General features: G+C 34.4%; 3 protein-coding genes across 3 annotated transcripts; 2 read left to right on the top strand and 1 right to left on the bottom strand.

The window, feature by feature from the left end:
* The first annotated feature begins 6,095 nt into the window (after positions 1 to 6,095).
* Positions 6,096 to 9,789, top strand: LOC143534608 (rhamnogalacturonan I rhamnosyltransferase 1-like). The gene is made up of 8 exons (XM_077029059.1): positions 6,096 to 6,615; positions 7,349 to 7,416; positions 7,485 to 7,573; positions 7,654 to 7,819; positions 7,906 to 8,195; positions 8,628 to 8,832; positions 8,926 to 9,083; positions 9,490 to 9,789. The coding sequence occupies exons 1-8, from the start codon at positions 6,330 to 6,332 to the stop codon at positions 9,710 to 9,712; spliced, it is 1,485 nt and encodes a 494-aa protein (XP_076885174.1). The 5' UTR covers positions 6,096 to 6,329; the 3' UTR covers positions 9,713 to 9,789.
* Positions 9,790 to 13,353: 3,564 nt separating this feature from the next.
* Positions 13,354 to 16,670, bottom strand: LOC143534609 (transcription factor BIM2-like). Its single transcript, XM_077029060.1, has 7 exons — positions 16,571 to 16,670; positions 16,374 to 16,461; positions 15,306 to 15,375; positions 15,129 to 15,224; positions 13,785 to 14,119; positions 13,586 to 13,700; positions 13,354 to 13,483 (listed from the first exon to the last, which is right to left on the bottom strand). Exons 1-7 carry the CDS (start codon positions 16,668 to 16,670, stop codon positions 13,379 to 13,381), a joined length of 909 nt encoding a protein of 302 aa, XP_076885175.1. The 3' UTR covers positions 13,354 to 13,378.
* A 2,397-nt stretch (positions 16,671 to 19,067) lies between these two features.
* On the top strand, positions 19,068 to 21,829 carry LOC143534585 (calcium/calmodulin-regulated receptor-like kinase 2). The gene is made up of 7 exons (XM_077029041.1): positions 19,068 to 19,421; positions 19,497 to 19,650; positions 19,742 to 19,868; positions 19,942 to 20,027; positions 20,100 to 20,171; positions 20,262 to 20,465; positions 21,521 to 21,829. Exons 1-7 carry the CDS (start codon positions 19,153 to 19,155, stop codon positions 21,827 to 21,829), a joined length of 1,221 nt encoding a protein of 406 aa, XP_076885156.1. The 5' UTR covers positions 19,068 to 19,152.
* Positions 21,830 to 21,831: the final 2 nt, after the last annotated feature.

Genomic DNA, 21,831 nt, shown 5'->3' on the forward strand with positions numbered 1-21,831 from the left:
CTCAAACACCTTATTCTTTTTCAAAAAGTTAATAAGTTATAAGTTGGTGAAAATAAGCAAATCCCAAACACCCCCTGAACACCTTTGTAAAAGAATACGTTATGAGAGGTGAGCAATAATCGAATCTTTAACCGAAACTAACCGAAGAATGAATTAACCAAAAATCAGCTACGGTTTTTTGGATACCCATGGTTAACCTCAGTTAAATTTTTATTATATTGTTATTTCATCTTTTAATTTGTGAGCGAGTTGTACGTTTATCACACAACGTTCATGCTTATTCGTATTCGTTTTCGGGGTTTAGTACCTTCACATGCATTCCCTATGACGGCACATTTGTCATTTTATTTTATTTTTTCTATGAGGTAATTGCATAAAAGACCATTTTGGTTTTGATCATATTGCCTCTTTAGCTCCGTGAATGAAAAATTGTAAATTTAATACAAACATTAAAAAATTCATTTTAGAAAGATTAAACTGTAATATATAATTTATAAACAGCAACCCATGCACTTTCGAACTCTACTTTTAAATTACATACTTTAACCTATAAGACTCAATTAATAAATTTGTTTATCTAACTCTCTGTTACCGCTAAACGAAAGTCTTTTGTTGAAGTTTCTATTATATTGCCAAAGGCACCGGGAATTATAGACATTGATTTGACATGTAAACTTTTCAGTTTAGTGATTTGCATTTAGTGAAAAAAAACTTAGGATATAAAATTATAAACCTATTGAAGAGGTATGCACCCGCCTTAACATCGAGCGGGGCGGGTCAACCCACAAGATATAGACAAGAGGCTTGAAATCAGGATGTCATGAAGACACAAAGCCAAAACCTATGCGCGTGGCGCATATCACATATGCTCACGCATATCACATATGTTCACGCATCACATATGCTCACGCGTATCACATATGCGCACGCATCATATATGCTCACGCATATCACATCTGCGCGTGGCGCATCTGCGTGTGGCGCGTATCACATATGCTCACGCATCACATGCTCATGCATATCACATCTGCGCGTGGCGCATCTGCGCGTGGCGCATATCACATATGCTCACGCATATTACATATGCTTGCGCATATCACATCTGCGCATGAAACATCTGCGCGTGAGAATAAAGAGAAGACCTCGCGCATCCCCAGGATAGGCGCATATCACACATGCACATAATCAACCACGTCCTTATCCAAATCAGGATAAGGACAACCATGATTGTGCTCATCAGACAACCTTCCAGAAGGTATCATTTAAGGAATAAAGAATATGCTGATGTTGACAGCTGCCAATGAAGGGTGGACAACTCAGCAAAACCCATGTGCTACCACGTGATTGCACATGGGTCAGGTGAAATACCTTGGTCAGAGAATAATCAATGAAAAAGCACCAGGTGTCCTAAGGACACGTGGCGCGAAGCAACAGGAGGAGGCCAAAAAGGCCCTAATTGGGTCTGAGCCCAATCATTGAAAACCCTAACACTATAAATACCACACCACCTCCACAGGGGGAGGTAAGCAAGAAAATACATTCTAAATCCTTACTCACTTTCAGATTATTATTATCTTCTCCTACAATATCTTATTCTCACACCGGAGGGTTACCCCAAAGAGGACCCCTCTGTCCCTTTCTGAGGGGTAAGTTCACGGTGCTGCTCGTTTTGTAGGTGGAAGAATTCATACTCTGGAAAACCATCGGTGATATAGTACACTCATACCCGAGGAAAGTTGATCGTCTACTAGTAAGCCGATCCACGTTTCTTCACCTATAGTCATAACAATTTAAAAGATATAATTTATATTTTTATTCATGAAAAGTAATGTAATAAATAATTTGAGTTGGGATAAATGATAGGTAAGAGAAGTGGTGGGGTGTGACAACTGTGAGTCTGTAACCAATCAATGCACCATCATCAAGTCCCCCTGCCACCGCCGGTGCCACCACCACCGGTAATCCTCAAGAAGCCTCTTTATTATTATTATTATTATTATTATTATTATTATTCAAAATACATGCTTAAAGATGACACAAAAGAAATTAACATCCCCATAGACAACACTCCCTTGTACAACATTTTGAAAGGGGTATATGTGGCTCAATAAAGAAAAACTAGGACCGTTGTGATTTTTAGTTTGATCCTGATAGCATTCGGGTTTTACCACCAGTGGATCTTTGAATTCCGACGGGTGGGTTTAACCTGGAACTGGATAAATTGGACGCGCTGAAGGGTTTCGTACGACTGGGTTGGACCGGCCGGTAGTGACATTTTGTCATTGGGTCACCCACTCGCCCCGTACGATAGAGGTGCACAAAAAACTCGAACCCGGAACCGGACCCGAAAAAAATACCCGGAACCGGTTTTTGTTATACCCGGGTTTTTAATACTCGAACCCGTACCTGACCCTACCCGTAGGGTACGTATAAGGTATGCATTTTAGTACCAAAACCCGTACCCGGAACCGGACCCGATTTATACTAAGCAATACCCAAAAACCGGAACCAGTTCCATACCCGGAACCCGGTTTTTCCAATACCTGAAATCGGGTTTTTCAAATACCTGATCTATACCCGAAATTACCTGAAAAATACCAGAAAATACCCCTCAAATTATAACCCATTAAAAAAAATCCAATCTATATCAGAAAAAAACCCGAAAGAAACCCAAAAAAATCCCCAAAAATAGGGTTTTTCAATACCCGAAAATAGAGTATTCAAATACCCGGTTTTAGAATACCCGATTCTATACCCGACCCGAACCTGATGCATAGGGTATGGTTTTTAGAGACAATACCCTGACCCGAACCCGACCCGGGTATTACCAATACCCGATTTTCCAATACCCGGTCATACCCGAACCCAGGTATTTAAAAAACCCGATTTATGCACCTCAACCGTACGAAGTACCTACGCAATTTTCGTCGTAACAAAACTAAATCATATTCATAGTTAAATATTCATTTTAGAATATTTAGCTGATAAGATACTTTTAATAAATAATTCATATGATAGCTGATGACTTTATTACTTTCAAGTTTTAAGTATTAACCTTTTTGTCATAAAAGATTAAATAACGTAATATTTATATTATAATATTTAAAAATAAAAACTTTCTAATATCATTTGGTTATTTTATTTAGGCATATAAATCATCTTTCTAAGTCCATGAAGCCATGATGGTAAATATTGGAATTTGTAATTTGAATAATAGATATTTTTAGCTTGACAAAAATAGTCACAGGACATTTGGAATATTGTAACTTCTGAATTGATAAAAAGCTTGTGAGAATTTGGTATGACAGGTTGTTGTAGTTTATACTTTATACAACAATAACTCACTGAAACTTTAATTTTTGTTACAGTTATCATTGGTTAAATATATATAACAGAAAGTCTTGATAACAAAAATATATATAAAAATGTTATATATAAGAATTATTTGATAAAATAAAATCAAAATTTATTTCAAGACCAGAATAATATTTTATCCTTTTTATCGTGCACTGGCAAAAGATATAGATGTGTTTGGTGTAGAAAACAAAAACTTAAATAGTTGATAGATGGTTCATGTAATAAAAAAATATTATTTTGATGTTTTAAGATTTAATATATTTTATTCTTAACATGAAAATAGTGAAAAACAATTTGTTGTTATTGTTAGGCTTGTTTTTATAATTGTTTGCTGTTATTTTTTGTTCGTATTTGTTGATTTCCGATTATGACGTTATAATTTGTTGATTTACGTTTTGTTATTATTATTAATTTTTTTTCTTATGTTGTTATAAGTAGTTGCTCTTATTATTTTGTTGTTAATTTTGATTTTTTTTGTTGTTATTATTATGTTTTTTTCTTTGTTATTATAAAAAATTGCTTATATAGATTGGTATTGTAGTTGATATTGTTTTCTATGTTCTCATTTTTGATAGATTTGTATTGTTTCATACGTTCTCGTATTAAGATTATTTTGTATATGAACTTCCCCTTATTATGATCACAATATGTAGTTATTTTTTATATTATGAATTTATGATCACTTTTCTAGAGAAAATTATAGAGATGCAAATAAATTATTTTCAATTTACAATCACCATTTCTGAAACTAATTTGATTTTTAGTAAAATATTTTACTTATTAAAGAAGGTGATATAACCTAAAAAAACAATTGAAGATATGATGGTTTGAGTGGATATCAACTAAATCACTTTATTTACTTCCAACCCTTTGAAAATAATTTATTTTTCATTAATTTCTATCTATTAAGACTAGATTACAACTTATCTATCAAAGATGGTATAGATCATGAAGTTTCACCATATTTTCTTTCTGGTAATTAGTAGGGATAAATAACAACTCTTCATTGTTATAAAGAGACAATTGCACACAACTTTTATTAAGTGTTTCAATCTTGTCAATTTTTTTATAAATGTTAAATTTCATAGAAGTAATTGATCTAAATGGAAAGTGTAATTTTCGTTATAAAAGCCGGTTACTATTTATATATATTTTATTTATTGTTACCTAAACTTTCAAGTTCAGTTAAAAAAGAAACGCTCAGTACGTAGTTACTATAACTCACACATGTCCCGTATAATTATATAAATCTTTTAATCATTTTTCATAATTGACACTTAACAAAAATATCATAAAACTGAAAAACCTAATTAAAGCTAACTGTCTTTAAAAGAAACTTTTTTAGTGATATTAAATGGATCAACATTTTTTAGTGACTTAGAAACATTTACGAAATTTAGTTACCAAAGTGTGTCATATGTCATTTCAATTCATTTATAGAATATACAAATATAGACAAACATTTATTAAAGAGCACCATCCTCAATAATTCTATTCTTGCAAAAATCAAAAGAATATTTTCCTTATTAGTGGATACTAGAAAGCCATAACAAAATCATGAATTACCAAATAGACAAAACACATAATAATTCTTTTGTTTTAACACGAAACACCCAACACACAAAACGTGGTGATCCGGCCGTATCCATACAAGAAACCCCACAAATGAGAAAACTCATAAGATCTATTCATAACAAAATGCTTAAAGTTAGACTCGAACCCCTTATCTTTCATTGGACCATAATAATAATAATAATAAAAACCAAAACTTAATATAATTTAGTTGGTGGAGTGGTAAATGAGAGACTTGGTGTTTCATGTGACTCAGATTCGATTCATGCTCTCACCATTTAGTTTCAGCAGTACCGGGCAATGATGAGAGATCAGGTGAGTAGCCGACATTCACCAGCTGGATTGTTGAACTGAACATGTTTTATCTCATCACACTGTCGTACCTTCGGCGAGTGCTCACGGGGCACTGGCCTTAGGTGAAAGTTTTCCCCATATCGAAAAACGAGTGCATCCCGATATGATGAATTTAACCAATAGCCCATTCAGACGATTCATTGGCCAAAACCTGTCACAACCTGAATCGAATTCAATTAAAACTCGAACCAAAATCGATCGTAACCAGGTCAAAAAAACCGGTTTTGACCAAAACCGAAACCAATCATAAACTGATTTTGACTTTTGTTGACCAAACCGAACCAGCTTATACACCTCTATAATCAGTAGCCCATTTAAAGAATTTATCGTTCGTAATAAAACCAAAACTTAATAATATAATATAGAATCTTGGAAAAGTTCAACCTCCAAATCCAAATATTTCTGCAGTAAAAAAGAGTAAGAAAAAGGCAATAATCTGCTCCGTAATTACAGGCACAACAAATTCAGTTTCTACTCGTTTTCCAACAACAAATTAACACAAAACCCCCAATTCCCATCTCACCAATTACTCAATCCCAAAACCCACATTCACCAATTCAAGATTCTCAACACCCATTTCTTGATCCCTTCAAAAAACCACTTTTTGATCAAAATTACACCCCAAGATACACCTTTCACACATTCATCAAATACCCATTTGTTAATTTGTGTCTTCACACAAAACCCACATTCATCAAATACCCATTTGTTAATTTGTGTTTTAAAACAAAACCCACATTCATCAATTCAAGATTCCTTCAAAAATTGAGTTTTTGATCACAATTACACCCCAAGATTGCATCTTTCACACATTAATCAAGTACCCATTTGTTAATTTGTGTTTTGACACTCACAAAGCCCACATTGATCATTTCAAGATTCACAACACCCATTTCTTGATTCCTTCAAAAAATCACTTTTTGATCAAATAATCAAATACCCACATCACCAAATCCAATACCCATTTGTTAATTTGTGTTTTAACAAGAATTGGATCATGTGTTGTTGAGCAGTTGAAAACAGAGGAGCAGTTGGAATTGAATAATATGGGTGGTGGAGATAAGTCTAATAGTAATAGTAGCAGTTTGAATGTGTTGTCTCAAGCTAGAATGATATTGTGGATGACTAGAGGGATGACAACTTTGTTGCTGTGGATCTGTGTTGTGCAGTTATTGACAGTTGGTGAGATTTGGGGTCCAAGATTGTTGAAAACTTGGCCTTCTTGTTATTCATCTCACCAGATTAATAATAATAATAATAATAATAACATTCATTCTACTTCTGCTTCTTCAAATTCTTTCTTAGAAAACAAAGTTTATCTTCCACCCAAAAGTAAGTTCTTGGATTGTTTATTGAGTTGTTGAATTCTGATTGTTTGCTTATTTGGCTGTGAATTGATGTTTGCAGTAAGTCATTGTATAATTCAAGCCTTTTAGATTTTGAGTTTTACTGTTACTGAGTGATTTATTTATTTATTTATTTTTGGTGTGTGTGTTAAACTTCAAGTTTTTTGGTTTTTTAATGAATTTTTGTGTTGAGTTTCATTATATTTGGTTTCTAGAATGATTTTTATTTTTCAGTGTCAAGTTTTAAGATTTTTGGTTTCTTGAATGATTTTTTTAGTCAAGTTTCAAGTTTTTTTTAATGGTGTTAAGTTTCATTATTTTCGGGCTCTAGAATGATGTTTGGTGTTAATTTTCAAGATTTTTGGTTTCTTGAATGAATTTTTGTGTGAAGTTTCAATATTTTTGGTTTCCTGAATGATTTTCTTTAGTCAAGTTTCAAGTTTTTGTTCTTTTAATGAATATTTGTGTTAAGTTTCAAGATTTTCGGTTTCTAGAATGATTTTTTGTGTCAAGTTTCAAGATTTTGGTTTCTTGAATGAATTTTTGTGTTAAGTTTCAAGCTTTTTAGTTCCTTGAATGATTATTTTTTATGTCAAATTTCAAAATTTTCGGTTTCTCTGGAAATCTTTTATATGTATTTGTATTAATTTATTGTTGAATTGGTGGTAAATTATAGATTTTGAGTTTAAAAATCTTGAATTTGGTTCTGTTTATTGCAGGGGCTTACAAGAACAATGGTTATCTAATGGTTTCTTGCAACGGAGGACTAAATCAAATGCGAGGAGCCGTAAGTTTGTTATTTGCTTCGTTTTAATTACAAGTGATCAACTTGCTAATTTGTTATTGGATATGCAGATCTGCGACATGGTTGCAGTTGCCAGATACTTAAATGTCACACTTATTGTTCCCGAATTGGATAAATCATCATTTTGGGCGGATCCTAGGTAAGTTGACCATTTCCACAAGTCAAACTAACACTCAATAACATAAATTCTGACACTAGATTTTATATTATAATCTCCAGTGACTTTGAAGACATCTTTGATGTTGATCATTTCATTAGATCGTTGAGGGACGAGGTTCGGATATTGAAAGAGCTTCCACCGAGGCTTAAAAGACGAGTCGAACGTGGAAATTTTCGCTCATTAGCACCGATTAGTTGGTCTGATATTTCTTATTATCATAACCAGGTTTACCATTTGCTCATAAATTATGTTAAGTTTGACTTTTAAACTCGAACAATGATGCTAACGTGTCAAATATTATTGGTTCACAGATTCTTCCACTTATCCAAAGGTTTAAAGTTGTACATTTAAATAGAACTGATGCTCGACTTGCAAACAACGGTCTCCCTCTAGAGATACAAAAGCTTCGTTGTCGGGTCAATTTTAGTGGCTTGAGATTCACTCCACAAATTGAGGAATTAGGTGAAAAGGTTGTGAAGATTCTTAGGAAAAAAGGGCCTTTTTTAGTTCTTCATCTTAGATATGAAATGGATATGTTGGCGTTCTCGGGCTGCACGCAAGGGTGCAATAGTGAAGAAGTTGAAGAATTGACAAGAATGAGGTGAGTTTTTAAACATGATTTAATTTTTTTATTTTTATCCGTTTTGTTTTTTTGATTATTAATCAAACGGGTCAGTTTTAATGAGGTGATTTTTTAAACAAGATTCGATTTTATTCTTTTATTTCGACCGGCTTTTTTTAATTATTCTTCAAATGGGTCACTTTTAATGAGGTGACATTCGAAACAAGATTCGATTTTAAATTCGACCCGTTTTGTATTTTTTGATTATTTCTCAAATGGGTCATTTTTAATGAAGTGATTTTGATTTTTTAAACAAGATTTGATTTTAGTTCGACAAGTGTTGTATTTTTTATTATTCCTCAAACGGGTCACTTTTAATGTGGTGAATTTGTTACAAGATTTGATTTTTTTTATTTCAACCCGTTACGTTTATTTTATTATTAATCATACTGCTCATATTCGAATGGCTAGATATGCTTATACATGGTGGAAAGAGAAAGAAATCAACTCCGATTTCAAGAGAAAAGAAGGGTTGTGTCCAATGACACCAGAAGAAACCGCTTTGATTTTACGCGCTTTAAGAATCAATCGAAATATTCAAATTTATATTGCTGCGGGTGAAATTTACGGTGGTGAAAGACGAATGGCGAGTTTAGCTGCTGAGTTCCCAAATCTGGTTCGTAAGACCGATTATCTAATGAAAACTAAAATTACCAGTTTACCCCTATAATACTTTAAACATATGTAAGCTAACGGTTATTATGAACAGGTGAGAAAGGAGACGTTGTTGGACCCGTTGGAGCTCGGGTTCTTTCAAAACCATTCATCACAAATGGCTGCACTCGATTATCTTGTTTCTTTAGAAAGTGATATCTTTGTTCCAACGTATGATGGAAACATGGCTCGAGTCGTTGAGGGTCATCGAAGGTATTTCATTATTGCATATCGTGTCGTTTACTTGTGAAAGGGCCAACCAGGTTGTAAGTGATCAAACCCAACCTGGCCCGGCCCGTTTCAACACAAACTCGTAATAATACTATATTTATAATCATAACACGTTAGTTATTTAAAAAATGGAGAAAACATGTTTATGGGCCAACCCAACCCGGCCCGACCCGACCTGTTTCAACACAATTGACACATTTAAGAAAAATAACAAAGATCAATCTTTTTAATCATAATACTACTTAGTTATTTAAAAAATGGTATATATGTATTCGGGTCAACCCAATCTGGCCCGGCCCGGTTTGACGTAATTGGCCCGTTTCAAGTCAACTCACACTAGTCATTTATAAAACAAAATCTTAACTTTTTTTTGATGAAAATGTACCAGATACTTGGGCTTCAAGAAGACCATCCGGCTTGACCGAAAAGTCTTGGTTGACTTAATAGACAGATACAGTGAAGGGTCACTGAACTGGGAGAACTTTTCAAACACGGTCAAAGAAGTTCACGCGGACCGAATGGGCCGCCCGGCCCGGCGGGTGATGATTTCCGATAGACCGAAGGAAGAAGAGTATTTCTACGCTAACCCGTACGAGTGTTTGGATTCTTGAAAAGATTGACTTGATTAATTCTTTGTCTAATAGTTGGAGATTATGTTTGGTTGTATGTATACTTACATAGTATACATTTTGTTACATGGCTTACATAAAGTTTCTAGCTTTAATAGCTAATACCAAGTTTCATATCATCATCTTTCATTTTAGATTGTAAAAAAAAACAATGTTTTCGCAGCCCGACTGGTTATGGAACTGACAGTCTTATGGATTTACCGCCTGGGTCGGATCGGTTTTTAAAACAGAATATTGCCATAAATTATTCAAAAATTAAAATTGTATAACTAACTTAAACAACATATAAAACTACTTTATTTTTATGGTACCGAGCCCGAAATAGTAAAAGAATAACCTAATAAATTTTAGTTAGAAAAAAAAATAATTTTGAAAATTCGATTCAAGTATTCAACCATGAACAATGAATTCGGCCTTGCTCATTGTAACCGGCTGGCCCAAACAAAAGCTATTGTGTAGCCGGCTGGTTCAATTATGAGAACCGATTATGAGAATGTTAAAGCAAGCATAACAATGTAGTAATGTTAAGTTTTACTTTATTCTGGAGGATGTAATACACAAGATATCGAACCCGAAATAGTAAATGAATAACCTAATAAAATTTAAAAGAAAAAAAAATCAATTTTGAAAATCCTGTTCAACTATGAATCATGAATCCGTCCTTGCTCTCATTGTAACCGGCCGGCCCAAACAAAAGCAGTTGTGTAGGCGGTTGGTCCGATTATGAGGACATTAAAACAAGCATAATAATGTAGTCATGTTAAGTTTTACTTTATTCTGAATAACCAAAGAAAAAAAATTTGAAAATCCGGTTCAATTATGAACCATGAATCCGGTCTTACTCTCATTCTAACCAGCCGGCCCAAACAAAGGCGGTTGCGTAGGCGATTGGCCCGATTATGAGAGCATTCAAACAAGCATAACAATGTAGTAATGTTAAGTTTTACTTTAAATCTTGTATAGTTATTAAACACAAGTATAGAAAATGAATAAATTCAAACACATTTTTTTGTATGTATACACCTAAACCAAAAATAACATGTTTGATCCATATATTAGGGAGAGGATAACTCTGAAATTATGAAATATGTATCATGTATTATTATTGATTAATGTACACATTTATTCATGAAAGTTTGATCCAAGAAATCCCAAGGTGTTGAATGATCCAAGAAAGGACCTTTTTGGGTCTTTTATTCAACATAAACTTTAAAATATGATATTCCTTGGATGTATGAATTAAAAGAATTTAATAATATTATTATTATAGTCACTAAAGCATGTAACTTAACCTGGAAAACAAGTAAATGGAAAATTGTGCAGACAAACCTCATTTAATTAGGAAACAAGATATCATAGATGGTATAGGCTTGCTAAATTTCAATTACACTGCATTTGATAAACTATTTTAATAAAGTGATAATTATATTATTATATATTTTTGTAGCATTCTTTATTTTTACATACAGAATATATAGAATAAACTGATTTGATGCATCAAAATGTGTGTTTTCATAACAACTTTGGTAAATTGGTTGATGGAAAAGTTAAAATACAAATGGCGACAAAAATTAGAAATGTGAGAAGGACTTGTAAACACACAAAAAACCCCTTAAAAATAAATGCAAAAAAAATAATAAAAAAAATCATAACTCAAAATATAAATAAAAAACGAAAAAATTTAAAAACTAAAATGTTTCCTTCGTCATTCTCGTTCAAAAAAAAAAACGAAAGACACAATGACGAGATCAAAGTCACAATGATGAAAATGAACAAAAGACACAATTATAGCTAAAAAAAGACACAATGGATCACAAAATATAACGCAATGCTGAACATAATATAACACAATATCAAGGAAAAAAGACACAATGTCAAGAAAAAAAAACACAATCAATAACAAATATAAACACAAAACACAATAATAAATATTGAAATCATGTGGTATAGATACCAAACACATGCTCGATTGGTCTATTTTGAACCATATGCATATTATTGAAACTGGTTGTTGTGAAAGGACGTTAAACCTTAAGGTTAAAATGGCACGTCACTGTCAAATAGGCGCCTAATGAGGCTTTAATTAACGCATCTCTTTGACATAGCGCCGCCATGGTTTAAAAGCTTTTACCAAATTCAAAGCCTATCATTTTCTTATTAAAGCAAAATTAATCTTTTTTCTCCTTTTGAAGCCCCGTTAACGTGTTGAAGCCCCACCCTTTACCGCCCGGGCTTTATCACCCCGGCGCGGATGGGGTAATTGTCATATTGTGTAACTCTTGAATAGTTTTCTTTAGTTTCTTGTAGTTTTATTAATACATCATCCCTATACTTGATTACTTTATTTACATTTATGTTTTCAGATTATTCTTCATATGTAAAGTCACCCTGGTAGTGGATGGGCGTGGGGGGCGGCTGGGTGGCAACTGCAGCATGACCGTCGGGAACAGTGGTCACGGGCGGTGGCACTGGCGGTCAAGATAACAGCTCATTTGTACCCCTAACTACCTCCCAGTCAATGAACACTGTTAACAAGCCGAGCTTTTTAGGCATTGGCACTGGCGGTCAATGGATGAGCCGAGCTACTTAAGATCGGCTTGTTAAAAAGCTCGATCGAGCCAAGCTTAATCAAGCCCGAGCTCGAGCCTAAAAGTAAGCTCATTTAATAAACGAGCCCGAGCCCAAGCTTCACTTATCGAGCTCAAGTTGGCTCGCGAGCCTAAACGAGCCTGCTATTTATATAATTTTTTAAAATATATATTTATAATTATTAATTAATATCTACAATGTTATAAAAAAATAAATAAAAATAACTCAATAATATATATTATTTTATACATAAAATTATAATAGAAAAGAATATATAAAAATAATTATAATCATATAAAAAATAGTTGACATATAGTAAACGAGCCGAGCTCGAGCCTAGTCGAGCTCGGGTCGGCTCGTTTGTGCCCCTAGAGGTAGTGGCGGTGGCGGATTGACAGCAGCTGAGAACTTGAGAAGTGTTTAAGATATATTATCAAAATCCGCCAGCAGTTGAGAACTTGAGAAGTGTTTATATTATCAAAATCAGACCGTGAACACCCCTAAGTAGAGGTGCACAAAAAAACCGGGTCCAGACCCGACCCGGCGGTTCCTACCAGGAACCGGACCCGATCCTACCCTACCCGCGGGTATGGACGGGGTCTTGGGTTTCCCTCTGAAACTGGAACCGACCCGGAACCGGTTCCACCAATACCCGGTCAAAACCCAGCTGTACCCTACCCGAAACCCGAAAAAAACCCAACGGAACCGGTCAAATACCCAACTATACCCGGAACCGGTTCCTACCCGAACCCGATTTTGACTTTTGTTGACTATACCTGGTTCCGGTTCCTAAGAATACCCGATTTGTGCACCTCTACCCCTAAGAAGCACAAGCCAAAGACAAAAGCCCAAACACAGACAATGTAATTAGGCGTGCTAGCGTTACCAATTAGGTTTTCTATCCTTTTGATGATTTAGTCTCAAAACAATATGACCGGATTCAAGAAGAGCGGCTTCTCTGATTCGCAATTGAAGCCTATGACTGAATATTAATATTAAAATTAATAAAGTAAAAGCAATCTGTAACGCCTTCGGATAAACATGTACAATAACGAGTAATTACTGGTTGTCTTCAGTTCTGAGCCTCTTATGTTCTTGAATGCCAACATCATCTCCAGTTCTAGCCCCACACTGGGTCATTGCCTCATATGAATATCCATGATCCTGAAAACCGATATGTTAATCAACGCGCATAAAGTGTATTTCTAACTCCTAAATAATACTCCTTATGGATCATGATACAAGTTATGGAATCATATTATTTACCATGATCCCGAATGACGTTGAAGTTGCTTTCTTGATATCCAATTGTACGGAAATACTGGCTTGTGATAAATCAACTCCACAAGAACCTAACGCATGCGTTAGATTATTCAACAGCCTGTAGAAACACCAATTAATCTCAAACAGATCAAACAAAAATTAATATAAAATTAAATAATAAATAAATAAAGCAGATGCTCACCCTTTTGAATAAGCATTTGAGATGCTAGATTCTTCTAGAACACTTGGAGTACCGTTTTGAACACCATTCCAAGTTTGTTGACTGGATTGTGAAGTCAACAGGTCAATGTCCGGGAAAGAACCCTGAGGAGTGTGTATAGGCTCGGGTTCATATGCGTTCTGTTGTAATGACACGCCAGCATGATCAGTTGTTTTGAAGGCATCGGGGCCGCTCATGTCAGGTTCTACCAAATTGTTTGGATCTGTAAGCATGGCGTGGGTGAAAACAATATTATCCTCGTCAACAGACCCGTTTTTTATGGGCTGTGATTGATCTGCAAAGGTATCAGTTCCTCTCTGTTTGGAAACAAAAACTATAGATTAATATCATGCCACGGGCACAATAAGAGTCCCTCGCTTTCAATACAAAATCAATAAATTTGACATGAGGCAAAGGCTAAATCCACTCAATGAGTGGAGCTAGTACAACAGCACATGACTTGTTTAATGTAATCATGTTTTTATAAACGTACACATGCTTCATGATCACATAAGGTTCTTTTGGTTATACACTTATACCTAAACTCGTTCTTTTGTTTTAGAGTTGTAAGGTAATAAACTTTGACTGCTAAAGTTGATAACTATAGATGGCAATCATAACCATTCTTCAAGCAAAAAATAAAATGCATATGAGTTCATATGGGTCACCGCGGGTCAATTTGGGTCTACTCAAGTTAGTCAACGGATCAAAACAGCTGACTATTAGAAACTTGTTAACTGAAAAGGAGTTCACAAATGGGTTAGCGCCACACATTTGTATACACCACCGCCACATCACTGCCGCAATGACAAGACACCTGCCTAATACGACCACAGACCACTACTAGTAATAATTCTTTTGTGAGAACAATTGGCAAGCAGCCGGCCAGCAGCCTAACTTAGATTACTTAAGTTATAACCAGTACTTTATCAGTGAGCAACCATGCCTCACCAAACTTAGAAGTTAGAACTTAGAAGATATATCGAGTCAAACCAACCAGATGGTATTTTGTGACATAAACTAATTAAGCAACATCCTATTTTACCCTACGAGTCATAGTGAAGAGTGAAGACAATAAGCAGATTCTAACTATGTCAATACAAAGTCTGCTAGTAAAATTCCAGAGCTCGTGAGAAATACAGCCCTCATGTTGTAAATACTCTTCTAAAACTGCGTTAACAGGCGATCTCTATTCATTGTTTTCTTTTATTTTGCACTGATTTTTTCCTATTTGTCTTTTGCTTAGATTGATGAGCTATGAACCAGACCCCTATGTAGGGACAATATAGTAACAAAAAACGCAGATATAAAGATTATGTTATTTACCCATGGCATCGATTTACTGAGCTCTGGACTCCAACCTTGATATGTTCCTTCATACACCTGCAATTTTTCTTGTAAAAACTGGATATATTGTATCACCTACATTCACAAAAACACTCCCAAAGTCATATGCAAGCATAAAAAATCTACAAAAACAAAGTTGCATACAATGATACAGACCTCCAACAAGAATGAAGCTCTGTCTCTTTTCTGATCATTTTCAGGAATAAGATCCCTCAGAATCTGAAACCTGCACAATTTCAAGCTTATTAACTTCATCCATAACAACAAAGTTCACATAAGTGTGTCCCAGAATTCAACATTAAAACACACAAAAACTGTGATCAAAACTCATATTTGCCTCACTATATGATCATATCAGCTGTCTCAATAAGCAGAAAACTAACCAATTCTCTATAATCCTAATTCAAACAACACATTTTTGTTAAGAACAGAGTGGCACTCAGCAGAAATAACTAACACACTCACTCACACGAATATCACGCAGAAACTGAAAATATAAACGAGACAAGAACTTTAACATGGTTTGGTCCCAACAGAGCACCTACAACCAACCACAAATAACAATTATATATAAAGACTAATTATGTTAAGTAACTTAGGGACCAAGAAACATAAATACGAGCCCAGGTTAAAACAATAACAACCACAAAACCGGCCCGAAGCCTTCATAAATCCTAACAATTGTAACCTAACCAATTCTCTATAATCCTAATTCAAACACAACATTTTTGTTAAGAACAGAGTGGCACACAGCGAAAATAACTAACACACTCACTCACATGAATATCACATGTAAAAACAGAAAACACAAACAACACAAGAATTTTAACAAGGTTCGGTACCAGGGGACCTACGACCACGAGCTGCAAGCCTGCAACTAGGTTATTTCATAATAATCAGAACCACAAATTACAATTACATAGTGTAGTTTATATAAAGACTAACTATGTTTAGTAACTTTAAGACCAATAAACATAAGCACACGCCCTAATTAAAACAATAACAACCACAAAACCGGCCCAAAGCCCTCCCAAATCCTAACAATTATAACCTAACTTTCAAAAATAAACGAGCATAAATAAACACCTCTTATTTATTTTGCTTCTTCTCTGCTGCTCGGTCGAAGCAAAACATTTACAACCACAAAACCGGCCTGAAGCCTTCAAAAATCCATCCTAACAATTATAACCTAACATTCAAAAATAAACGAGCATAAATAAACACCTCTCATTTATTTTGCTTCTTCTCCGCTGCTCGGTTTCCGAATGCTTCAACCGATGAGAACTTGCCTTCTGTCCGCTCTTCCTCCCATCTACATTCAATTCAAAACTTCAATTTCGCAATTATTATTATTATTATTATTATTATTATTATTATTATTATTATTATTATTATTACTAAAATTTAAAAAAAAAAAAAACCTTTATGTGAAGAAGCGTCAGTAGCTCTGGAAATGAAATCATCTTCATCCTCCTCTTCTTCTTCAAGGTGATGATGATGACTCTTCACTGACCTCACCATCACCTTCAATTCCTGCATAAAATTCATTCATAATAATAATAATAATAATAATAATAAGCTAAATGACGCCGCAATTACGGATACAGATGGTGCGATAACGTACTTACTAAGATGGAGGTGGTACGGCGGAGGAGTGTGGTGGTGGTTTAAATTCCGATGAAGGAGTACAAGTGTACGGGTTAGTACTGAAAAGCCCTAGCTATAGCTACCTCGATATTTTTGAAATGAAAGTTTATGGGTGCAAACCAGCCGAGATCGGCTCGTTTAAATTACATAGAGCTTGAGCTCGAACTTTGCTTGTTTCGAGCTCAGTTCGTGAATAGATTTTCAAGCTCGAGCTCGGCTCGTTTACTATTTATTAATTACTTTTTTTATAATTATAAAAAAAATATAATTATTTTTATATATTTTTTCTATTATAATTGTATGTATGAACTAATATATGTTGTTTAGTTATGTTTATCTACTTTTTCGTAACATTATATAAATTAATTAATAATTATTAAATATATACTTTAAATACTTATATAAATGGCAGGTTCATTTAGGCTTGCAAGCTTGCTCGAACTCGATAAGTGAAGTTCGGACTTGTTTATTAAACGAGCTTATTTTTAGGCTCGGGTTCAATTAAGCTTGACTCGTTTGAACCCCTAACTTTTAGTTTGTTGGTCATGGCAGATGATAACATACGCAGTGGTGTTACGTTTACACCGTTACGTGGCCCGGGTATTTTTACAGACTAACGAATACTTCGAGCTACTAGTGATTGTTATCCACTTGCCTAGTCTCAAATCATCACTGATGATAGAACTTTGAAAAAAGAAAAAACCAAATAGACCGAATAATAATGTCTTTTACTTGGCTTGAGCTCGGCTCGTCTTGAATCCGAACCAATTGAGCTTTTTCTCAAGTGACGATCGGTTAACCGCGAATCATTTTATATAACTGAAACCCAACTAATGCAACAAACTTTCGTCACCAAGTATAATAATAATCATATAATAATAATAATAATCATATAATAATAATAATAATAATAATAATAATAATAATAATAATATAAGTTTTGATGAGCGGCAGTGGCAAATTCAACCTTGTTTGATTGAATAATACAAAATGATGAGAAACCCAACGCATAAATCTTCACATCCAATCCGGCAATGTCAGTATATGAGCAAATGGCACTAACCCACTTCACCATTTGACCACTTTATCGTCTTCTTGTATCATCATCAATAGGTTTGTTATTTTTCCGGCACCAATTCTTGTTTATATGCATGTTTAACATGAATAAACCATAAAGATTGAACTAAGATGTATGGAATTAAAGATTTATACGCTCGGATAAAAGATGCCCTCCAACTGTTTGATGAAATGCCCCAATGAGTGTAGTCAATGCGGAAAAATATCGGATATCAGTTATCGCGGTGGGATATTGGTAATCTATGCCGTTGATGATATATCACCATCATCGGTCCCTTGGTAAAATATCGGTTAGAATATCGGTACCGATAATATTGGCGATGTTGACTGATATTTGACCGATTTATCACCGATATTCCTGATATCAGTGTTTTAAGTTTAGTTATCATTTTTCAGTGATCAATGTTAGTGTATTAAGGGGGTGTTTGGGATTGCTTATTTTCACCAACTTATAACTTATTAACTTTTTGAAAAGTAATAAGGTGTGTGAGAGAAAAAATTTCATAAGTTACAATGTTGTAACTTATTAACTTAATGAAACGTTATAAGGAGGTAAAATAAGGAATCCCAAACACCCCCAAGTCTTAAATCATTTCCTACTTGCTACGATTTTTGGTGTTTTGCAAGTTGCAAAAGGTTAATTTGGTAATGGTAGTAGAGTATACTGAATTATTTGTGTTAAATTTCAATATATATGAATTTTACATGATACTAAACTTACCGATATCTCAGTGAGATAACCGATATCTCAGATATCGGTACTTGACCGATATCTGATATATTTCCAGATTATTTGCTTAGTCGGTAATTTTAATATCATGTAGAATTTATAATTTTATATATATGGCAATTAACACTAACAATTCAATATAGTCTCCTACCGTTAACAAATTAACCTTTTGCAACTTGTGAATCACTAACAATTGTAGCAAGTAAGGACTTGTTAAGACTTAAAAACACTAACATAGAATACTAAAATTTGAGAATTAAGACTTAAAACAATGATATCGGGAATATCGGTCAATATCGCCGATAATATCGGGACGAATATTATGACCATATATTACCTAGGCGCAGAGGCGCTCTGCTTTTGATTACTATGGTATCACCGATATATCGGTGATATCGATTGCATAGGTTTTGAGTCTTTAAATCTTTAATTCATCGCGCTATGCTGTCAATTTAGGTTTGTGTTTGGTTACTGTTTAATGATGCAGAAAATTTAATCTAGAAGTTGGTTACAAGATGCTCTTACTGATAGTAAAAAGAGAGCAAAAACATGGTTCACAAAGTTGATTTAGTGATCATTGGAGTCTCTGTGGGTCTGGCTGTTGGCTTACTCATAGCAACACTTGTGTTCTTTTGCATATGGTGGTACAAAAGACATAAATACCCCTCACCGACACTACCCACACACAACAATAGTTTTGCAGAAACAAGTATTATCTTGAGTGAAGTCAAACAGTCAACTTACCCTGCAAAAGCTTCACCGATTGCTGCATTGTGTAACAAGTCACCAACATCTGGATTAGTGAAATACTCGTACAAGTATGTGTTTTGGCGGTTTTGTCGTTTGTTTAATAGAGAGTTTGGATTTTGATATAACTGAAATGTACGTTTCAGGGGCGTTCAAAATGCCACGAAAAGCTTTACGACTGTATTGGGACAGGGGTCTTTTGGTCCTGTTTATAAAGCGGTGATGCCAGGTGGTGATATCGTTGCTGTGAAAGCTCTTGCTTCTGATTCTAAACAAGGCGAAAAAGAGTTTCAAACTGAGGTAATGTTTATAAAATATAATTATAACCCGTTGGCTTAATTATCAGAAACTTTTTAACCATTGTCTTAAAATTATAAATTTCTTTTTGCAGGTATCACTTTTAGGAAGATTGCATCATAGAAACTTGGTGAATCTAGTTGGATATTGTGTAGACAAAAGGCAACGACTGTTGGTATACGAATACATGAAGAACGGAAGTTTAGCAAGCTTTTTATACAGTAAGTTGGTTGATTAGTTTTTGAGCTTTTCATAGTCAATAATCTTTTCTTTATTGTGATAAACTTTTGTTAGATGAGGAGAAACCGACTTTGAATTGGGAAGAAAGGGTTCAAATTGCTCTTGACATATCACACGGGATAGAATATCTTCATGACGGGGTAAATATGTTCGTTTTCTTATCGTTTTTAATATACGTAAAAGGTTTATATTTATACTAATTGTTCAAACAGGCAGTGCCACCTGTCATACATCGAGATTTGAAGTCGGCTAATATACTGCTAGATCACTTAATGACAGCAAAGGCAAGATCTAAAATCTCACTCATAATACGTTAATATTCTTGTATGAATCATGAATGAATGTTTTTTTTTAACAAATTGGTGATGAAATAGGTTGCTGACTTTGGACTGTCCAAAGAAGAGGTTTTTGATGATAAGAAATCATGCGTTAAAGGTACATACGGGTACATAGATCCTGTGTATGTGTCTACAAACAAGTTTACCAAAAAGAGTGACATCTACAGTTTTGGGATTATACTCTTTGAACTCATTGCAGCCATTCATCCAAATCAAAACCTCATGGAATATGTCAATCTAGTAAGTTTATACTCATTTTTGCCCATTGATGATCATTTTATAAAACTGCTAGCATTGTTTATATCCAAAAGACCAGTTATTAGGCTTGTAAGCAAACCGAACAAACACAAGCATGGCATGTTCGTGTTCGTTCATATAATTTTAACCGAACAAACAATCGAACATGAAGAATTAAATGAACAGGGGTTTTCTTGTTCACATTGGATCGTTAAGAAAGTGAAAGTGTTTGTGTTCGTTTACATTCGTTTATGTTTGTCCTATAATAGTATGATTGAACAGTTTACAAACATAAGCGAGCAGACACAACCAAACATAAGTGAAGGAACATAAACGGACATAAAACTAGACTAATGAGAGATATTTTAAATTCTTTAAATTAGACAAAATGATAACAGGCCTAAGAAATTTAAATGAATATACAAACGAACAAGCTTATACAAACCAGAAATAGCGGACATAAACGAATGGACATGGACAGATTTAGGTGAACAAACATAAACGAACGAATGGACATGGATAGATTTAGGCGAACAAACATAAACGAGCATTCACTCACAAACATAAACGAACGAATAGAGCATGTGCTCATGATCGCCGTTTAACTCCATGAACAAAAACTTTTATTCAAGTTCGTTCGTTTATCAAATAAACGAACATAAACAAATTTCAAGTCGAACGGCTCACGAATGTTTCATTGAACGTTCGGTTCGTTTACATGTCTACCAATTACCTTGTTACTACTGAAAGGTATTTAGTGAAGCATCATGATTCATGCATTTATTTAAAACAATGTGAAAAATGGGCCTTCTATCATCTGAATATATTGGACTACAAGTAACAAAAGAGCATTCTTTTATATTTTTTCATGTATTCGTTCCACTGTTTGACTTTAATGGTCAAAATCAAAACTGGTCAAACATTTTGCACCAATTCAACGCAATGTTTTCCAATCTATAGCATTCATTATCAATTATAAAACCTTGTAATTTGCAATTCTGTGTAACTTTCAAGAATCTTGGTTGGTTAAGAACTTGATAAATATCTGCTATTGTCAGGCAGCCATGAGTTCAGATGGTGCAGATGAAATCCTTGACAAGAAACTGGCGGGAAACTGTGATCTTGAAGAAGTTAGAAGCTTGGCTCGTTTAGCTCACAGATGCTTGCACAAAACACCCAAAAAACGACCCAACATCAACGAGGTTTCCCAGATTATAAAAAGGCTGAGACATAAACATATCATGAGATCAGAAACCCGTAGCAACGTGTCTTTCGGAGGCCTAGAATTCTCAGGGATCATAGAGATGCAACTGAATCAGTTAAACCGTATGTCCAGCATAAACGAAACCTCACAAATAACCTTTTGATA

This window comes from Bidens hawaiensis, unplaced genomic scaffold (assembly GCF_021521415.1).
Source record: "Bidens hawaiensis isolate Kalapana, Puna unplaced genomic scaffold, B.hawaiensis_p1.1 tig00010251_1, whole genome shotgun sequence".
In the NCBI taxonomy this organism is placed as follows: Eukaryota; Viridiplantae; Streptophyta; class Magnoliopsida; order Asterales; family Asteraceae; genus Bidens; species Bidens hawaiensis.

Bases quoted from the DNA above. Each gene is read 5' to 3' on its own strand.
- LOC143534608 (XM_077029059.1), top strand. From the start codon at position 6,330: ATGGGTGGTGGAGATAAGTCTAATAGTAATAGTAGCAGTTTGAATGTG. The intron at 7,417-7,484 runs GTAAGTTTGTTA...TTGGATATGCAG, and splicing joins TAAATCAAATGCGAGGAGCC to ATCTGCGACATGGTTGCAGT. The intron at 8,833-8,925 runs GTTCGTAAGACC...TATTATGAACAG, and splicing joins CTGCTGAGTTCCCAAATCTG to GTGAGAAAGGAGACGTTGTT.
- LOC143534609 (XM_077029060.1), bottom strand. From the start codon at position 16,670: ATGGTGAGGTCAGTGAAGAGTCATCATCATCACCTTGAAGAAGAAGAG. The intron at 15,225-15,305 runs GTCTGTATCATT...TTGTGAATGTAG, and splicing joins GAGCTTCATTCTTGTTGGAG to GTGATACAATATATCCAGTT. The intron at 13,701-13,784 runs GTGAGCATCTGC...GTGTTTCTACAG, and splicing joins TCAAATGCTTATTCAAAAGG to GCTGTTGAATAATCTAACGC.
- LOC143534585 (XM_077029041.1), top strand. From the start codon at position 19,153: ATGGTTCACAAAGTTGATTTAGTGATCATTGGAGTCTCTGTGGGTCTG. The intron at 19,422-19,496 runs GTATGTGTTTTG...TGTACGTTTCAG, and splicing joins TTAGTGAAATACTCGTACAA to GGGCGTTCAAAATGCCACGA. The intron at 20,028-20,099 runs GTAAATATGTTC...TTGTTCAAACAG, and splicing joins TAGAATATCTTCATGACGGG to GCAGTGCCACCTGTCATACA.